Source organism: Hypomesus transpacificus, chromosome 24 (genome assembly GCF_021917145.1).
Source record: "Hypomesus transpacificus isolate Combined female chromosome 24, fHypTra1, whole genome shotgun sequence".
NCBI lineage: Eukaryota > Metazoa > Chordata > Actinopteri > Osmeriformes > Osmeridae > Hypomesus > Hypomesus transpacificus.
In genome coordinates this window covers 490186-511450 of record NC_061083.1, presented here as the reverse complement: position 1 = coordinate 511450, position 21265 = coordinate 490186, and the positions used below count along the sequence as shown (strand labels likewise).

Below are 21265 nucleotides of genomic sequence, written 5' to 3'. Positions count from 1 at the left end.
GAGTGGGCTGAGTGTTTGAAGTTATGGAGGAACAGATAGAATTGCTCAATGTCCAAAAAAATACCACTGAAGCAACAAACACTGAGGACGTGAACAACAGAACCATGGATCATGTGATTAACAGGTTGAATTGTATTCATTGAAAGACTTTTACCAGGTATCTACTTTACTTGATCAGACAAGGTAGGGCATGGCAGGCCATAGGTCAGGAAATGGTGTACAGTTTTTTTACTGTAACAGACTCAAGGTTAGACCGTAACACCATCCTGAACCCAGACTAATGAATGTTTGCATTGCAATACAAAAATGACTCCCAGCATTCTCAAGGAAAAAGAGAATTGCTCATGGCGACACAGTTACACAATGGTGTAGAGTACAGAAGGACAGGGAGAGGACATGTTGTAAGATCGGGGGGGTTCTGGAACTGCAGTTATGTCACTGGTGTTCACCCAGAAGTAAACAGTAACATGAATAAGTGATTGGTACAGTGCCTTGAATGGGTTATTGGTAGTCTGCATCATTCAGTATACTGAAGACCATGCATAACATAGGAACCTTTAGAAAGTTTCCTGTCTTTCTCCTCTCTCTCTCTCTCTCTCTCTCTCTCTCTCTCTCTCTCTCTCTCTCTCTCTCTCTCTCTCTCTCTCTCTCTCACTCACTCTCTCTGTCTCTCTTTCTTTTTCGCACGCTCTTTTATTCTTGTTGGGTGTGCTTGCCTTTGGCGAGCACAACTTTTGTTCTCTCTCATATATATTTATTATTATTCGATTTTACGTTCTGTTGCACGTAGGGCTGGGCGATAAATCGAAAAAATAACTATCGAAGTAATGACTTCCCTCGATAAAGATATCGTAACATTAATTTATTTTCAATAATATCGATAAAGTCAATAGAGAATAATTAGGAACAGCAGTCCATTAATTTCTGTGATGCAGCAGGAAGTTGCGGAGAAATAGTAGCCTACGCTTACTAAAATATACTGAGCATGTCGAGTGGAGTAGCTAATGTTAAAAATGCTAAATAAAAATTAGTCTTATTGCCGAAAACAGTGGCAGCGATAGCCATGGCGAACATCTTTCATTGAAGGAACAATTGATAAAAAGGGTTAGTCTTCTTCAGTTATTTGGAAGTTGTTTGGCTTTTTGAAATCCGACAAAGAGCAGAGCAATGTTCGGTGCAAATTGGTGTTGTAAACAAACAGGTGATTACCAAGTCTAGGAATACGACAAACTGCAAATGTGGACTTCTTGTTGACCTCGACCTACGGTCTCGGTTAACAAACGTTTTAACAAATCTCTGCTTACAAAGGTGTTGGTAGATCTGTCGAAAGTCCATATTCGTTTTTTTAAATAATATAACAACACGTAGGAAAATCACAAATCAAACACGACGAATCTGGAGCAGACGCCATGTTTTCAACATCTCCATGGCAATGGCTTGCTAGGTCCGTAAATCGTTTGCGGACCTCTGGAAAGGTCTGAAAACGGTTTTGCGGATTTCTTACAACGTCTCTGGACATATAAGAACAGCGTTTTGGTCCAATTATAATACTAATATATAAGAAAACCTTTTTCTTTACCACCTGAAGCTAAATCACTCGTTAGAACATGCTGAAAGTGTAAGTTTGCGCCAAAGTATTGATAAGTAGGCTATTGATAAAAAGCAAGGTTTTAAAAAGTTACTTGACCCCAGGTACGTGCTCCCTGGCCACAAAAATTTCTCTCACACTGCTCTGCCTAAACCTTATGCTGAGTGTATGGAAAAAGTTGAGGAGGAGACTTATTTAGCTACTACTACAGATTCGTGGTCTATCGTTTAATTATCGTTATCGAATGTAAATATACATTTCTATATCGATAATTTTTTACCCATATCGCCCAGCCCTAGTTCCACGGTTAGGAGCCTTTCGATTTGGAAAATGGTTGCAAATATATATTTTCAGGACTGTGTATAACACAAAACAAGACTGTCATCATTTTGTAATCAATTAATTAAGCCGAAAATATTACATTTATCGGACTCTCTGGATGATCTGGCCGCCATTGTTGCCGGTCGCGCAGGAATCACATAGCCGTAGGTTTCGAGTAAGCTCCCGATCTTACTTGGTTTTAAGGGGTGTATACTCCTTAGTCTTAGCCCTACCCCTAGCTCCAAAAGAGTATTAGGACACCACTAGCTTTCACGGGAACGTGCAAAACTAAGTGGAAGGGGTAAGGGGAGTATTTGGATTCGGCCAACATCAGCACATGTTAGCAACAACGCATAGATACGACGTTTATAGTAAGACAGACAGCAATATCAGCGAGCCCTCAGCATCAGTACTGTAGCTAAAGGTCTAGGAAAGTTTAGGCTACTTTTCACTAGGTACCTACGAACATGTCTTAATCTGTTGGACTAGTGGGTTCCCCTTCGTTCTTTTGGTGAGCAGTCTCACAAGCCCTACTTACCTGGTGTCATGGAGCCGACCAGGTAAATAGTTATTTAGCACTAGCGTTGCTACCTGCATATACCTACAGCTGGCAGTTGTGTTCCGTTTTGCTCCTAGATTTCAGACCTAGCCCCGGTAAATTGTAGAGCTAGCTAACTACTACTAACTTCTGCTGTGTGGAAATCGCAGGAGCTAACCAGTCGAAGGGCGTACAAAAATACAGGGTGTTGATATTCACAGCCTGGAAACATCCCCATCTGCAACCGACGCAAGCACACCCCACAATTTCCCAAGAGATTGTACCCTCTCTAGTTTCTCTTGCTGTCTTTCTCTCTTTTTCTTTTTTTCTTACACACTCAGTCACACATACTGTACACACATACACACACACAAACAGGTACACAGAGCTCTCATCAACTGTCCCTCTGTCAGCCATTAACCCAAGCTCGTAGGACATGGATCGTACCCTGACATGTGCTGTCACAGATGACGGTTACTTCTCTTGGCATCTTGTCAAAGCCAATCTCCTTCTGAGATCGACGTGTCCTCACACACACCCTCTCAAACACAACAAACACACATGTGATCAATGACATGGGCAGTTTCCTGTCTTATCCACCCCTGTGGCTCCTTGTCTGTCTGGAATGTACCCCTTGGTCTCTAGTCAATGGTGTGGTCATGGTGCCTGTTTTTTATTACTTGTGTGTGTGTACCATCTTTGTCTAGTCGGATAACACGCACCTGTGCCGTTGACTCTAACCCACTAGTCTTGTTGTGCTATTCCGGGCTCACCCCCCACCCCGCTCCCCTTTGGTGAATTCCCCTTTTACTAACCCCTTCACTCGTACCCCCCCAACCTGACACCCTTAGATTCCTCACCCCCGAATTCCCCTGCCCCCAGTCTTCCAATGCCGTTAACACTATGACACGTCCCACCAGGGCTTTCCGGGGCATTGCCGAGAAAAAGAGGAGGAAAAGGGAACAGGAGGCAACTGCCACCATGGAGAGGTATCGTGACCCTGGCTGTCCTGTCCTGTGTGTCCCCACCTTGACCCACCCCCTAATGACATCCCCTCTCACCCCCACACACATAAACAATCCCCACAAACACACGGGCTCCATCCAAAGACCCTGCCAAAGTGACCAGTCGATCTTGATCTTCATGGCTCCTTCTTGTATTCGGTTGGTTCTTGATTGTTTAGTCTTCTTTAGTTATCACAGCATAACTGTTACTTTTGTCAATTTTGATTCTGTGTGCATGTATGTGTATGTGTGTGTTTGTGTGTATTTCTATGTGTGTGTGGGTGTGTGTGTTGACATTGCTTTGGTGTGTGTATGGAGGCATGGAAGTTTCTAATAATGCACCCTATCATTGGTGGGGTATGAAGGCACAGCAACATATAGCAGACCACAGGCTGGCCAGCAATATAGCCAGCGGTGTGTCTCTATGAATCAGCTTGTGACAATTTACTGCTGGCTGTGACAGTTTTTATCAGTTTTAAACATTGGAGTGCAGTGATGTGTAACCATGTACAGTGCATCAATACCACAAGTTAGCTCACTGCTCTCCAATGTGGGCAAGGAGTGTGTGAATCGATATTTGGCAGTGCTGCACAGTTCTTCCAAGGTTGATGTACTCCATACACAATGTCACGTCAGAGTACCAGCGATGTCTGAGACATCGGTTTGAATATGAAACACCATTTGGAAAGTCTACAGTGTCCTACACTGTACGTCGACATGAGGTTTTGTTACAAGGACCAGTTTCACATAAAAAAACAACTTATTTTGATAGTCGTGAAGAGAGGCGGTTATTTTAAATGCTTGAAGTCCGCCTTTTGCAACACACCCTGAACATGTCAGAACTCAGTGAGTCATGACTCTATTTCCGGACTGCATCGTGTCCTCTCATACAGCCAGTCTAATCAGCGCTCCATGTCTTTGATGCCCTGTGACAAGAAAATATCTCATTTGGAAACCAGCTGTTTCTGTAACCCATAAAGAATCTAAATATAATTTTCAAAATGTTTATATGAAATACAAATAGAAAAACCCAGGCATATCACACATAACGCATATTGAGAAAATAAACTATGAAACTGTAAAATTGTAATGAGATTATTGAAGCAACACTTTCCACTAATTAGAATGCTAAGACACATATTCAGTGCTGCACTTTGTGTATTAGGAACACCCAGTGCTAGGTCCATAACTCTGAGAATAATTCTGATACCAGTCAAACAAGCAGGTATTGATAATGGCAAAAAAACACCTTTCAGAGTGGATCACTTCTCCCAGTTGTTTTCGTTTAGTTTCAATCCTTTATGTCCTCTCTCTTTCTTTCTTTCCTTCTCGTCTTTCCCTCTCTTCTTTATCCCTTCTCCTCCTCTCCCTATCCTACCCTTTATTCTCTCTCCTTCTCTCCTCCCCTCTTCTCCTTTTGCCTTCCCTTTACTAAGGCAGACAGTGTTGATGGTGACCCAATGACAGTTATATATAGCTGCCAGTACGCACACACAAATACACACACACACATATATATATACATATATATATATGTATGTATATATATATATATATATATAATGGGAATATGTGTCCAAACTTTTGACTGGTACTGTATATATATAGGATATTTTTTATCCTGGACCTGAATCATAACTTTTGATATATAATACAGAACCTCCAGCTGTGATGAGAGTCAAAGTGGGAGAGGAGGAGAGAGGGAGGAGGGGGAGGGAGAAAGAGAGGAAGAAAGAGGGAGAAAGAAAGAGGAAGGAGGATGGCAAAGGGAGAGAGAGAAGAAGAGGGAAGAAGAGGAAGGAAGATGGTGTAAGGAGAGAGAGGAAGAGAGAAGGAGAATTTGTAAGGGAGGAACAGAGTGGGAGAAGAAAAGAGGGAGTAAGAGATTGAGCAGAGGAGAAAGAGGTGTAAGGGAAGCTAAGAGTGTGGATTAGAACTTGATTTTCAGTTCTTTTTTTTCATTTATTGCCCTGGAGTAAGATTTTATATATACAGGTAATCTCTGAAAAATTTGATGTTCAAGTGACTGAATTGGATGACAGGTACAATTTGAATAACTTCCAACACTCATCCCTTTTAAGGCCCGTAAACAACAATAAAGCTGTTTACGGGAATAAACACTTTAATTACTTTCTAGTGAATGTTTTACTGTTTTAAAATACGAACCAGTGATTATTTTTCTCTCTTCCTCCCTGTATCTCCGTGTCTTAACCGGCATGACCCTCCTGTCCCTCTCTTCCTGCTTTCTCTACTTCCTAATGACAGAAATTTCCGGAAACACCTCAGAATGGTGGGCAGTCGCAGGATCAAGGTTCAGAGTGAGTCTGCTTGAGTGTGTGTGTCGTCACCTGCACCATCATAGCATGTGTGATCGACTTCATTAGTGTGTTACTGCTACAGTGTAAGCACCTGACATCTGTTACAGAACATTGGGGTGTGTGTTATCGTCTGTGCTGGATAGCACTTCTGGATGTGCACAGCATGTGTCCCATAAGTGTGGCATGGCTTATGGTGTTTTGGTTCTGGGTTTTCATTCAACTCGCAAGATCATAATGTTAATGATCTCCTTGTCGAAGCAAAGGCTCTCAGATAAGGGCTGTGGAAAAAGATTTTCTAAATCAATGATGGTGAATGGGCTCGTTTGGGATGGTGATTGGTGTGGATTGTGTATGCATGTATAAATGGGGACACTACCGTGTGGTGTGTGTGACTTTCTCTCCCGCTCGCTCGTCAGCATTCGCCGAACGCCGTGCCAAGAGTTTCAGCCGTTCCTGGAGTGACCCCACCCCCATCAAGCCTGACTCTCTCCATGACTCCAGAGACAGTGAGTCCATACACACGCACACACACACAAAAACCTCAGGCACTCACACAATCCAGTCAAATGCATACACACCCAATACACATACACGTCATCCCATGTCTCTTGGCCAGGCGTTGTGCCCCTTATCCCGCTCGTACAACCTCTCCACCATCCGTCTCCTCTTCCTGTGCCCTGTCTTGGTATGCCTGTGCCTGTCTGGTCTCATCTACATTCTCATCATCATCTCTGTCTCCATCCTTTGTCTTTGTGCCAGTTGTGTTTTCAGGGAGAGCTGTGTATTTTGTTTGTTGTCATCGTCTTTTGTACTTGATGTTTCTCTCTGAGGAGCAGGTGCACAATGCTTTTGATCCGGCGTGCTCCACTAATCTTGTTGGTGTACTCTCCTTTCATCATGTCCGTGTGTGTGTTGTCTTCCATGCGTGTGTGTGTGTTATGTATTTGTGTGTGGGGTGTTTTCTTCCATGTGTGTGTGTGTGTATGTGTGTGTGTGTGTGTGTGTGAGCCAGGTGGGGACCTGCAGGCCTCCTCAGGGACATTAGATGAAGAGCTGTGCGAAGACACCGACTGGGAAGAAGAGAGAGAGGCGGAGCAAGCAGCGTGCCAAGGAGACGACTTCATCCCTCCCAAAATCATGGTGAGACAGCTCTACTCAAAATCAAAGAATATGGGCTGGCTGAGTATGAATATTTCATACACCTGTAACTCCATGCTATTGTAGAGCCACTTAGCAAGTTAGCTGACGTGTCCATGCCTTTTCTGTCACAGCTGATATCTTCCAAAGTGCCCAAGGCAGAGTATGTTCCTAATATAATCCGAAGGGATGACCCCTCCATCATCCCAATCCTCTATGTGAGTAGCTCTCATCCTCATCCACTGTAATCAGCGATATACGCTTGATACAAGTGTCTGTATATCACATTATCAGCAAATCACATTTATCCAGAATGCTATTTTTGTTCTCAAAGAATTCTTCAGTTATGAAATCTGAATGTTTATTATGCAGTGAGATGCTGAGTGATGTTTTAGAGTGTGATTTCTTGGTTCTATTCCTGTCTCTAGGATCACGAACACGCTACATTTGATGATATTATTGGTGAGTAACAAACTGTGAAACTGCCCCTGAATCAACTAGTTCTAGCATTGTATTATGAGTCATTGTTTGCCTCTGTATGTGTGACCTCTACTCCGGAACACTTACACAAAAGCATAATGTCTGCAGTATAAATTGCAACTCTCTCTTTCTCTCTCTCGCTCTCTCTCTCTTTCTCTCTCTCTCTCTCTCTCTCTTTTTCACACTCTTTCTGTTTCTCTTATCTCCCTCTCATCTCCCACAAGTCTCTGTTTCTCACTCTTTTACTCTCTCTCCCTTTCCCCTTTATGTCCAATTACAGAGGAGATAGAGAAGAAGCTGGCTGCCTATAGGAAAGGCTGTAGAATCTGGAACATGCTCATCTTCTGTCAGGTGAGATGGAGGACTGCTTGATGAGTTTACACAGTGCCACAGATCTGAGTGAGTACCCTAAATACAAGAAGCACTATTTCAGGGCGGGCCAGGACACTTATACCTGCTCAAGAACAAAGTTGCCACTTTTGCCAAGGTGGAAAAGGAGGAAGACATGACTCAGTAAGACCTCTTACCCCTCATGCCTGTTGTTGTCATTGTTTGTGTAAGATGTACAGGAAGTGAAGTGTTGACCTTGGCTCCTGTGGGCAGGTTTTGGAAGAGAATCAGCAGGCTGATGAGCAAGCTGAACCCTGAACCCAACCTCATCCACATCATGGGCTGCTATGTCCTTGGGAGCGCCAATGGAGAAAAGGTGCAGTTTATGGTGTGTGTGTGTGTGTGTGTCTGTGTGTATGTATGTGTGTGCGTGTGTGTAATTGTGTATGTCTGTGTGTCTGTAGTGCCTACTGTGTCTATAGTGCCTTTAATCAAAATCCTACAGCATGCATTAGGATGCATAAGGGACTCCTGTGTCACCCTGTCCTCTGCTTTACTGAGCCTACTGTCAGCCTGTCACATGTGATAGGCAGCCTGAGTTCTAGAGCCAGCTTGAGGGCCGTGAGGATCAGGAAGAGCAGCAGGACAAAGCCATCACACACACTGTCATACCATACACACACAAACTGAGGGGGTGGCGAAACAGACTGACAGCATAACAGCCGGTAGCTCTGTCAGAGTGACAGACAGCAGCCTCTTTCACCTCTTGCTGATATTTGACACACTCACACACACACATACGCACACATACACATCCACATGTGAGCATTTTACACACATACACAAGCACGCATGTACTTTGTGACCCTTGCCTCTCATCTGGTCAAAGACTGAGTCAAAATAACACAACATGATGTGGACCCAAACAAACACACACACAAACACAACCAATCTCTTTCTCCCTACCTTCATCACAAACACACTCATACAAGCCCCACAGGCTAAAATATTAATGAAGTCACACCTATGAATGCAAGTGTATGCACGTGTTCCAGTCGGCATGTTTACTCAAGCAAACACAACCACACGTGCACACACTCCGCTACATGCACAAAAACAGATCCCTGCCACCATCAAAGTGAACTTTCCCGCACACAAGAAGTTCAGCCCTCGCTCACAGAGGCAGGAACTGTCGTCCCTCCCTCTGACATTACAAGCTGCTCGGTAGTTTGGGTTGTACGAGTTCTAGGAGGAGAGAGACAAAGTGGGCTTCTCTTTGCTGCATTTAACAATTCTTCTCCTCGGCTACCTGCGCGTGTCTGGGGAGCCTGCCAGCTTTAGTCATCGCTCTATTAATAGACCCGTTGCTTCGGAGGAGGCCCACCCAACCTATCTGAGCCTCTCTCCTAGATCCTACCTTGTCTGTTGTCATGGCTCTTGTCTCGGCTGTTTTTTGTCTTCTTATATTTTTGGTCCTTCAAACTCTTCCTGAGAGGAACCTGCTTCTGAGGGTATTAAGGAAGAGAGAAAATATGTGTTCTGTAAGGCACAATGGTTTGAACATTCTTACCTGACCTGCCATAACTAAACCATATCTGGGACTGTCTGTGTCAAAAGAATCCCAGGATTTTCTGCTGCTGCATAGCGGCCTTAGACCTGAGGACAGTGACCTAGCTTGAAGAGGTCATGTTATAATTGTGAGCCTGCTTGTTGTTGACACAGTAAAGGTGGATTGGGATGAGATTTACGCCACATCCCTTTGGGCCTTTCACCTTTGACCTCTCATATAGATCTAGATTTCCCATCTTACCACTCCTCCCGAAGTCCAAGGCATTGATCTAGTCTCTGTTCACATCATTGCCTTAGTGACGTTAGCTGAGAGGAAACGCTTCCAAGAGAAGCATGCTGGTTGGCTGTGAAGTGCCCCATGGGGCGGTGGCTGATGTGGACCACAGGGAGCAAGTGGAGGAGAGGGCTGGGGATAGAGAAGGAGAGGAGAATCATACAGAAACTTACTGAATCCTACTGATTAATACAAAACATGTACACATACTGTACTGTACACACATGCATGCACACACACACACACAAGAAATCTACTTAATTGCATGCACAAAAATAGACCACCATTCTTTGTGGTCATAGAATTCGGTCAATAAAACACACATACATTACATTTTAGTGTGCTCTCATCCGGCCCCCTAGACTTACCGGTACTCTGCCTTGAGAATTGTATTGGGAGTTATAAATGATCGAATGTCCCTAAAGATTCTCCTTATTCAATGCAGACAACACCCCGTGTATTAATTGCTAGCAATTTGTGTGCTTTGTATGAAGGCATTTTTACATGAGAAATCCTGAACCCTCTTTCTCTCCCTCCAGCTTATTCAAAATCTGAAGAAGATGATGAGGCCGTACTCCATTGAGTTTAAGTCCCCACTGGAACTGTCTGCACAGGGTGAGGGTTTAGTCCTAGTCACTCACACACATACACATACAGGGCATGGAGAAAAACACACGCATGCACACACGAAAACACACAGGCACACATACTGCACGCACATTCTGTCTGTGTTGAGTACATATTGGTTTTCCCACATGCTATTTGCTGTGCAGCATGCGTCCGGAATGGTAATAGTAAGCATTAATCATGCCTGTGTAGCTGTCCTGACACAGGTAAAAAGACAGTAGGGAGTAGACAAATATAATGTTTTTGTGCAAACCCACTACAGCTTTGAGCATTGATGTCATGCAAATTATTCGCCAATTAAATTCTAATTATTTACAGTTTTTCTCCACTCCCATTGGCCTTTTCCACCCCCCTCTCTCTCTCTCTCTCTCTCTCTCTCTCTCTCTCTCTCTCTCTCTCTCTTTCTTTCTTTATGTTTACCATTGACCCATCCAAGCTGACTACTTGAGATAGAACACCTGCATTTCAATCAGTCTGTTGTGAACAGTTTGAACTGTGGTTGAGCGAATGACAAAGGCAGATCAAAGTGACAACTCTGAGAAAAAGAGCCGGCACATATACAATTCTAAAGCAGATTCTTCCACCCACCTGATCATTAATTTCTTTGTGAAGGAAATTGGCCTGTGCAGACCCTGCATTATTGATTTAGTACTTCTCCTCACCTTGTCCGTCTCCTCTCCCTCTCTCTGTCCCTCTCTCCCCAGGTAAGGAGATGATCGAGATGTACTTTGACTTCCGTCTCTTCCGCCTGTGGAAAACTCGCCAACACTCCAAGCTCCTTGACTACGACGACCTTTTGTGACGCGTCTGACCCTAGTTGAGCCAATTGGCGGTTAGCTTCTATCTCATCCTTTAAAAGCCTACGTTTGGGGCGTTGCTTGAGATGGCCTGAGCAGAAGTGTTCTGTACTCTGCTCAACCTACCAGACACGGTTCAGCCACTATAGCTTTGTTCAGGTGATTTGGGGCACTCGACTTTTCGGGTGTGAAGCCAAGTGGGTGACTGTGTTTGCGACGGTGGCAAGGTGTACATTTCCCCATTATTTTTCAACCTTCACTGATCTCCTCGGCAGATAGCGGAGACGGAGGGAGGGAGGGGAGAGAGAAGTTGAGAGACTCTTCATTTAGCCTACATGTGTCAGGAGACGCTAAATAGAGTTAGGTTTTGCATTTGCTTTGAGGTGAGGCGGAAGAGAGGGAGGCGAGAGCTTCCTGTACAAAGATGGAAGATATTTTTATGAGGAAAAAAGATGGTGGGCGATTCCCCATAGCTTACCTGTCTACAGTTTGAGGAAGGAAGCAATGGATGAAGAGTGATTTCCAAGGTCTAGAACTAGGTCACTCCTAGAAAACTAGATATGTATTTAACATACTTGACAGAGCATTAGTGAATAGATTTTCAACATCTACACATATTTCACATGAAAGGTTGGTATTTAATTTTCAAATAATTTACAGAATATCTATTATAGAAACACTTTTATTTTTCACTAACTGTATCTGTTTTGTATTTGGACTGTTGGATTAACTCAGGTTAATGTTATCCCATATTTGTTACTGAGCTTTCCACCACACCATTATAATGGAACACAAGAGAATTTGTCTCTGGGTGTCTCCATCTCATTGGGGATCTCAGGATGGAGGTCGGGAAAATTCAATACATGTATCACTACATACAGTACATCTGTGTGAGTTTCTTAGATGTTCCATAGACTAGGTCAACTGTAGCCTTTTTTTCTCATTAGCCATTTTAATCTTATCTCCTTTGCAAGGAGATACAGACTTTTTAATAGATATCTTGAGCTCTGAGGGATTGGTTGTAATCCCTTTCAGAATTTTGTACTATACTAATAAATACTTAGACTTAATATATATGACAGTGCAACCCTTTTTACTATAACCAGGCTATAATAAGGAGACAGCAGCTGTAATAGGTGGCTAATATAGTCTCTCACTGCGTCGGTAGTGTAGCTATGCTTCTATACGTTGTTCATAATCCTAAATTATTCCTATTACTACTTTATACTTCAGTCCAGCCTGATGTCTTTGCTTCCTTTTTGGAATACCATATGCACAGTGTCTGACGGACTTAACAGCAAACTCAAAGATAACAGATATAATACAATATTAATGTAAGCCTTTGAAACAACAACAAACTGTAGAGAGAGAAGGAGTTATCTTATTCTGTTATATACCTACTGTCCTACTTTGCTTAAACACATCCTCATGAAACCCACACCCCAGATCTCTTATCTCCTGATACTGTAATTGTGTTGTTTATATGTAACTGTTGAGTCCCAACTGATGCTAGTGTTTCAGTTGGGGATGGAGTGGGTGTGATGCATTTATATGTAACATGGATAGGAGGGACTCTCATGACAGCTTGATTGCTGTGAGAGTTTGCTTAAGGGTTAGACTAACACAATTAAGAGTGCTATTTTCTCATTTCCCCTCTAAAGTGTTCCACTAAAACAAATAAGAGTACAACGATTCTTCATTTGCTTGTGCCTGCCTATGCTTGTGTGTGCCAGTGTTTTTGTGTGCCAGTGTATCAACAGTAATGTTGCTGCTGCAAGGGCACTGAACTATGAGGGTTGTGTGTCTGGGTTTATTCTCATCTGAGGGGATCAGAGAAAGACATCTTGTGTTGAGCTTGTTTTCATGCACCAATGTGGATATGGAAAATGATAGAGAAGCAGAGAGCAAAGGGAACATAAACTTTGTATTCTGTATTTTCAACCAATTTAATTTAAATGTAATAACAACATTTTGTTATTATTAAGAAGCAGTAATCGCATACGATTTCACACAACTGAAAAAAAAACAATTCTACTTTCTCCAGTCTTTATCGAGGTGTCCATTTGAGATTTGAAGTTTGTGTTTCTTTCCTACTCTGTTTTGTCAAACAAGCTTTTTTTTTAAATAATTGTTCAATTATAAGTGTTTTTTCAGTTAGCCAGTAATGTAGCACTTTTTTAATTGACATTTTCAACACGCTGTCAGTATTTGTGTGATAGGGTCAGAAGACCACATGCACAGTCCACACAGCCCTGTGCAAATGTTTGCAGGCTAGCTACAATAACTATGTACTTGTTTTACACAAGGCTGTGGTTATTTATGCTACTATATATATATATGTGTGTGTGTGTGTGTGTGTGTCAGTTAGACTCGTTATCTCCCAATTTATCCCCTGTAGCAATATATAGTGTAATGTTTCTTGTACAGTTTTAGAAACACTCTTTTACTTTGCCTTGTTTTGAAAGCTAACAAGACAGTTCTTGTGACCTCCATACTTGGGAATGGAACATTTGAGGTGAAGTACTGAAGATGGGAGTGCATCTTTGCAACTCTCACAACAAAGAACGCAATATCTGTGTAGTCTAAATACAATTCCTGCTTCCTCTTCTGCACACAGCTGATTTTTACTCATCTCTGTCTAAAGGAAAAACCCAGACAAATTAAGAGTTAACGTGTCAAGTCATTAATACAGTAGTTAGCAAATTAACAACATAATTTATTTTGTTTTATTATAGAATTAGATAGTAATTGAAAAGCTTATCACTTCATCATAGATTCATGGTGTTTGGCTACAGAGGGTTAATACTGTATATGTACAGTGAATTCACCTTATGTCATTAACCTCTCCCTCACTCCTTGGCATTATGTTGATGTATTTTTTTAATTTATATGAAAATCCACATACTGTGGTGTTAACGGAGGAAGAAGCAGAAGACTGAAAATGTATGATTTGAGGACACCAGGGAAGATAGCCAACACATTAACAGCATCGTCAGCTGGCTAGGACATCTCTGCTGGGTCTCTCTGGCCCTGATAGAGCTGAAGGAGAGGAGGAGGACATTCTGCTAATAAGTAGCCTGTCCTCGCCATACACGCAGATAAGATTGAATCCATTACACTAGACCTGGCCAAACAACCGAAGCACTCTGCTCTGAGTTTGGCTTATAATCCTAGGCCAATGAAGCTGATAATTCCAATTTCTATAATTACACAAATCAAAAAAACACATACTGAATTCAATCAATACGAAACGTTCTAGTCAGCAATGTGCAAATAAGACATTTACATCCACTTCCTTTGAGTGAAAAAAATGTGTCTGTCCCCTGTGGCTCCATCAGTGTATCTCAAAAGATTGCCTTGTGCTCTCTGGTGAGGATGATTGAGTTTGATGATGATTGATTGACGCTGCTTTGATTGCACTGACGCCTTGTCGGGTGATGATTGTATTTTTGGAAGAAGGGAGACTCTTATATTGTGTAGCCATGATCTTACTTTTACTGCAAAGTTATTAACAGAGAATTTGATTTTCCATTGCATACTACAAATTAAAACTACTTTTACGAAAATATAAACCTTTAGTGAGGTTACTGTAAATCTCCAAATGTCTTAATCAAAGTATTATTTTAATATTATAATTATGATAGAGATGATTATAATGTCCTTCCTATGATTTTGATACAGGACATAAAAACTGGTGATGTTCCTTTACTTAGAATAACAATGTACTATGTATGAGACTTTGAATTCCAGGTGGCAACTTGATGTTCATTCATTTATACCAACAGTGCAGGATGTTTTCCACTGTCCAATAATGGTGATAGTCGGTCAAAATGTTTTTAAAGCGTTTTTTTCCAGTAAAAATGTATCCATTGGTGACTGTCTCTCTTTATTGTCCAATTCCCAGAGTTGGAATGATAGTTTACAATAAGAACAGGATACTGGTTAGTTATAAAGGTAGTGCTTTTGTCTGTTAAGTCGGAGCATAGTGGCTCCATAAATAAATCCACCCATCATTTACTCTGCTACAGTATAGTATCCCAGTCTGTTTCTCTCTGCTTTCTGCTTCCATGCGCAATGGTTGTAACCTCCTTGCCACACACCTACGCAAACACAGACAACACACATTTTCCCACAGGCAGAAATACAAGTTATTTAGGCAGTGCTCACAGTATAGGTTGTCAGCTCAGGGCATGTTCTCAGTGGTTGCTATTGGTAGCGTGACGGTTAACATCATACTGAGAGTAATTGAAGGGATATGGAAGTGCTGAGACCTCACTTGAAAAACAAGAACAAAGTGGTGCTTAGCCCTGTAGAACCTGTAGGTTGTTGCATGTTTCAATAGCAAAGAAAGGGAAAGAAAATGAGAGGGGGTTAGGAGGTTTCGGAGGGATGGAGAGAGACAGAAGGCCATTACACGTGACCAGTGAATCTGGGCCACTCTTTCCCCTGTCTTCGGCCCCAAAGTTAACATTCCCCAAAGGCCACTGGGTTGATCTACATGACAAATCCCTCAGAGTTTGTGTGTTTAATTGGTGTTGTGGCTTTTTGGGGACATGATTTAAAGGTCCCCAGAGAATTTGCTCATAAAAAAATATTGAGTCAAAGAAACATCATTAGCATGAAGATGCGCAGTATTCCCATCAGCCATGACATTTCTCAGAGTGGTGGGCAAGAGATATTTAACGGGAGCCTTTACGAGGTGGGTCCGTCAGACATTTACACGTTGCTATGAAAGTGCTTGAGCCTAGGTGATCAATCTGGGACCCAACCCCATCTGACAGGCTGACACACCTTTGAGAGACAGATCGTGCCCTCCGCAACCCTGCTGCTGCCTGCCGCTGATGAAGAGTGGATGACACCCCACACAGCCTGCCTGCCACCAAGGGCACCGCAGAACCTCTCTCCCACTTTACTGGGGTCATCATGACCTCTCACGTCACACCGGACGGCCCTTTGCCAAAGCCAGAGGAGACTTCAAGGTTCCTGTTAAGACCCTGCCATCATTCTTGAACCTAGTCACAGAAATGTTCTCTCTTTTCTGATCCATGAACAGCTACCATCGCATCAGTGCTTTCCTTTTTTTCGTTCCTGCCAATGCGTACAGTACAGGCCTCATGTTTTTGGGACAGCACACCCTGTATTTTGCTTTGGATAAAAGCATCAGTAAAAAAAAAAAAAATGCACTGTGCATGGTTGGATGAACTACCGTTATAACAGTTTGAATAGTTTTATTACTGTACAGATAGTATCGATCACTAGATATATGTACCAACTCATATGTGTAGTTACAATTTACAGATGTTATTCATTATTCATTATAGCTTTTAGAAATGATCTACATGTTTACTGCTTGTTCAGCTGTTTCCTAGGGAAGTGATTTTCGCAGAAATAGGAACATAAACAAATATGCACTGACATTGATGCTTTGCCAAGGTTCTCATCATTGATTTGAATAAAGTGCATCTGAAGGTTAAAACTGAGACTCATCCACTAACCTGGCATTCCTCTGCATCCATCACACTCCAATCCCACATGTTGTACAATGTCAATGCTCCTCTGTAGCCTTTCACCCCAACAAGACCAGTACAGAATCATGTTGGCTGAATTAACCTTTCTTCAGGGCTAGTGTGTCGGTTCGGTCGTCTTTCTGGGCTTCGTCAGAAGGTCACCCTCCCGACATGCTGAGGAAGGGCTGTTGGACTTGTCTGCAGACCCACCATCCCCCTCCCTTCCCCTCCCCCGGCCTACCCCTCTTTCACCTGACATGTGAAGGTTAATTGGGATGAACCTCAGACATGCATCATCATACAGTGGGATCAATCAACAGACCAGGACTGGGAGGGGGTCGGGCTAGAGAGAGGGAGGGAGTGAAAGATGGAGGTGCTGAGCGGGGCTGGGTGGAGGGATTGGGGCATGACTGGTGGGAGAGTGGGGTCCTGATTGGCCAGGAGGAGTGTGCAGGGCGAGGCTGGGGGTAAGCCTAAAGTGGGAGGGTGGGTGTGGTCCTAAGGTGCCAACAGCGCACAAGCAAACCGGCGAGCTTTTCATTGGCTGCATCGCTGGCACCAGCTTTCCTTCAGCCTCACACTGTGATGCTCTCTTCTCCGTCAGTAACACTGCATCACTCTGCTCTCCTCTCCTGATTGGAGTGACAGCACAATCAACAGTGACTGGATTATATATAAGCACAATTTTAAAACATGTTACCAAAGAGAGCTCATGTGATGTGACACATACAGGGCCGGCCCAAGGCATAAGCGAACTAAGCAGTCGCTTAGGGCCCCCGTGGCCACCAAAGGGCCCCCAAGAGCACATGAAATTACAGTTTAATGTACCGTGTTTCTTCAATTAAACGCTGCTATCGTTTAAACGCCGCACCAAAAATGAACATTGAGTTTTAAACTCCGCCCCAGAAATACGGTAGGGGTAGCCGGTCCTGAAATACCTAGCTAGTAGCAGAATGTCATTTCAATGAACATTCTCTTGTGTTGCACTAGGGGTCCACTGTTGGCTAAATACGTTTCAAATATTATATCAACCTTACTTAGCAAATTATTTTAGCTAGCTAGAGACTAGCTGTTAGTCAACATAGTCGGGAAGGGAAGCTAACGAAAAAATAGCCAGAAAATGAATAGCAGTCTAGCCTATTGCTAACGCCTGTCTAGATAATCTATTGAAAGAACTGGAGAAGCAGGTGTTCTTGCGTTAGCAAGCTAAACTAGTTAACAGGTTACGGTAGGTAGTCTAGGTGTTTTCGCTATCTAGCTGTTCACTGCTTGCAAATCAGCGTTAATAAAAAGCAGATGAGATAGAGCTAGTTAGTCTAACTAACATTGACATTTGCTTGTTGCTAAATCGGTGATTTAGAAGACCGTACTGTTCAAACTATCTAAGAACATTTAATGTAGCGAACTAACACGTTAGCATGCTAGCGCAGCTAGCCTATAATACCATATTTCTTCGATTAAACGTTGCCCTCAAATAAACGCTGCCCTCGAATAAACGGCGCACCACAAATTAACAATGTGTAACAAATGGAAGTTTAATTGAATAAATGAGGGGCCCCCAAATAAATTCTGCTTAAGGCCAGCCATTGAGGCTTGGGCCGGCCCTGGACACATGCACACATATGAATACACACTCACAAGCTCAATGGGCTGCCCACTAACAAGGTATATTTCTATGCAGTTTATAAAGCAGAATTCGGCTCACTATGCTAGTGGGGGGGAGTGCTCATCTGGGCATCCATCTTGATTACCCAGGAGAGGGGAGCCCTACTCTTGCCCACCTCTACAGACATTAGCATGCTAATAACTCCATGATGGCACAGTACACAGGCTAATAACTCTGACCTGAGAGAGGAATCTGACTCAGAGCAATAGGACTGGACTAATACCAGCCTGCACTGAGAGGTACTCTGTTCAGTACGAACCCTCTGTCTGAATGGCATGGCCCTATTAGGCATGAATTACTGTGAGGAATTATGCCTAATGCTGATTACCCATTATGCAGAGTTGATAACCTACAACATTTTCTCTGATCTCTGATGCAACCATAAACTTCTACTCTTTAGGATGAAACGTTGAGCGTTCTGTTTTGGTAGTAACTACATTGAGGCATTCTTTATATAGACAGGTAAGCAGGACCCTGGGGGCAGCTAACAGTGAGAAGTTGTTCTACATACATCTTGAATTGCCGCATTTTTCACAAAATAAGCCAAATTTTCTAGTATAAACCGCACCCCACCAGAATGGGAGCTTTGTGTTTGTGAATCAGAGTATAACCGCACTGGAATATATGCCGCACTTGATACAGGAACAATGATACCAAGCAATGCACGAGTAGGCCTACAGGCGTTCTTACAGCATGCCGTTGCAACACACTTTGAAAACGAAAGTGCGTAATGTATGTTTTATTATTGCCTGGGAATTAACTAATATTTACCTTTAGATGCGAGTTCTAAATATTTCCGACGGTCCCCAAAGCGTAAGTTATTTTTCCGAAAACGGTAGCTAGCTAGCTTTAGTTAGCTTCCTGGCTAAGTTAGCTAGCATAATACTTTTTATAATTTTGTTATAAAACCGTTCTATAAGCCGCTTCAAAATATAACCTTCACCACCACAAGAACAATTTAAAATTTCCGGCCCAACAGGTAGGGTGACCAGACGTTGGGATTTCGTCCAGACAGTACTGTTTTCCAGCCCTTTGTCTGGACCAGGAGCGATTCTAGGATCAGACCTTTAGGGGTGCTCAGCCCCCAATGAGAATGTAACATGAATACAGTGCCTTGCAAAAGTGCTAAACCACCTTGCTAATATAATCTATAAGGGGCAATATATAATCAAAATATTGAATGAAAAAACGGATGTCCCTTTCTTCATAAACTACCAGCATCACATTATAATAAACAATAATACTTTTAATTTTTTTATTATTATTTTTAAGGGTGCTGTGATGAAATTTAGGGGTACTTGAGCACCCCTAAAAAGGGTCTAAAATCACCACTGGTCTAGACCGCTGTTGCGTGTCCTCCTTTTTGCCCATTTGTCCTCTTTTTGTCCCTTCCTGCCCACCTTCGCAATTTACCACTCGCGTTGGCTTCAGTGCCAATGTTCAGTGGGCTTTCAGATGTCAAAAAGAAAGATCTCCTTCACACCTAGGTGAAGTTCAGAACTCCACTTTGCCACTAAGAGCAGCAAAGATCAATATCATGCCTTCTGTAAACTCTGTCGCATTGACAGAAATTATTGGGGAAAGGGGCTTTAGAGCGGCCTGCCGCTACAGAACGGCACAAGGATAATGCTAGTTCTGGCTGGCACTTTTCCTTAATGGTCCCATTATATGAAATGTTCCCTTTAGAAGGTTATTTAACATTAATATGAGTTCCCCTAGCTTGCCTTTGGTCCCCCAGGGGCTAGAAATTTCGATAGGTGTAAACCAAGCCCTGGGTATTCTTTTCCGCCTCTCAGAAAATGAATGCTGAAACGCTGTTTTGATTTCATACTAATGGCCCCGTCCCCCCTGGTCAACAACTTTTTGGGATTGTCCTCCTTTTTGAAACTTTGTCCCCCTTTTTGGACCCAAGTGTCCTCCTTTTCAGGGTCATGCTTTTGGTTACCCTACCAACAGGTCCAAGGGAGGAGAGGAAAACAGGGGGGATGGTGAGTCGGAGGAGAGGGGACAGCCAGCAGAGCCATCTTGCATCTCTTTGTGCTGAATGTAACGTTTTAACTTTGAGTTGCGTTGACTTCTCTCACAATGTCAAGTAAACTCTGCTGGATGCTCTCTCCTCCCTAAGCATGTCCTTGACATCTACCCATGGCTGATGCAACACATTGGAAACATATTCAAGGGCTAGTTTGGGCTCTAGGCTGTCGACTGACTACATTTAAATCTAGAGCTTCCGAGGGTTTGTGGTTGGAGCCGGGTACTATATACAATGTGTTTATTTTTATCCTCATAACTCAAAAAATAAAATGACAGAACAGTGTAATTCCAGCTGAGCTCATTCACTGGTTTACACCTTTGTTTACACATTGCATCCACTTCCTCAAAGTGTTTTTAATTGCCTTGGGAGGAGAGAGTAAACAGAGAGGGAAAGTGAAAGACTGTCAATAAAGAGAGACAAGAGAACGAGAAAACAAGCTCAGTGGGATGAGAGGAGGAGAGGAAGGCTTGCTGAGGTGGCTGGTGAAGGCAGAGTTGTGTGAGGTGGGTAACCTCGCATCGGCTTCCCCACCACCAGCTGGGAAGCGAGGCGCTCACACAGAGAGGCCGGGGAGTGTACAGAGAGCGCAGAGGGAGGAGGCCTCTACACACATCCAACCCTTACTTTAATGAACAAATCTAGCTAAATGTCAAGTGGCCACATTTACAAACAGCATTCATTGTTCACAATCCAAGGAGCTGTGTAAATTGCAGTTGTGAACTTGGTATTCCACGTGTATTTCACGCCTGTCAGGTTCAAAGACACCTCAAAAAATTGATCCCTAGACTCGCAGCCAGGCAGTATGAGTCACAGATTCCAATGTGCAAGTGGATTTGTCAAATACATTAGTCACTTGTTCCTGAGTGCCTGAACAGAAAGGTCAAAGGGTTGTGTTATGTAAGGATTATTTGGGCTGAAATGCCACCTGGCTGAGTTGAGTGAGTGCTGTTTGTTTTTCTCCTGTCTCCGTGTCTAACTCCAACCCTGAGCAATTTGGGGAGCGCTGAGTGGCTCGCCAAGGGGCTTCTCCTCAGGTCTGTCTCTCTCTTTAAAGGCTTCTCTCTCTCCTCCTGC

General features: G+C 43.0%; 1 protein-coding gene across 1 annotated transcript in view; it reads left to right on the top strand.

Annotated features, from left to right (window-relative positions):
• nsmfb (NMDA receptor synaptonuclear signaling and neuronal migration factor b) overlaps positions 1–14804 on the top strand; it is a 34272-nt gene extending 19468 nt beyond the window's left edge. Inside the window, exons 8-18 of the mRNA XM_047048724.1 lie at positions 3368–3436; positions 5717–5769; positions 6186–6275; positions 6782–6909; positions 7041–7124; positions 7335–7368; positions 7667–7737; positions 7820–7899; positions 7990–8092; positions 10099–10174; positions 10891–14804. Coding sequence (XP_046904680.1) covers positions 3368–3436; positions 5717–5769; positions 6186–6275; positions 6782–6909; positions 7041–7124; positions 7335–7368; positions 7667–7737; positions 7820–7899; positions 7990–8092; positions 10099–10174; positions 10891–10988 — 886 coding nt within the window. The 3' untranslated portion in view covers positions 10989–14804. The remainder of the gene's footprint in view (positions 1–3367; positions 3437–5716; positions 5770–6185; positions 6276–6781; positions 6910–7040; positions 7125–7334; positions 7369–7666; positions 7738–7819; positions 7900–7989; positions 8093–10098; positions 10175–10890) is intronic.
• Positions 14805–21265: the final 6461 nt, after the last annotated feature.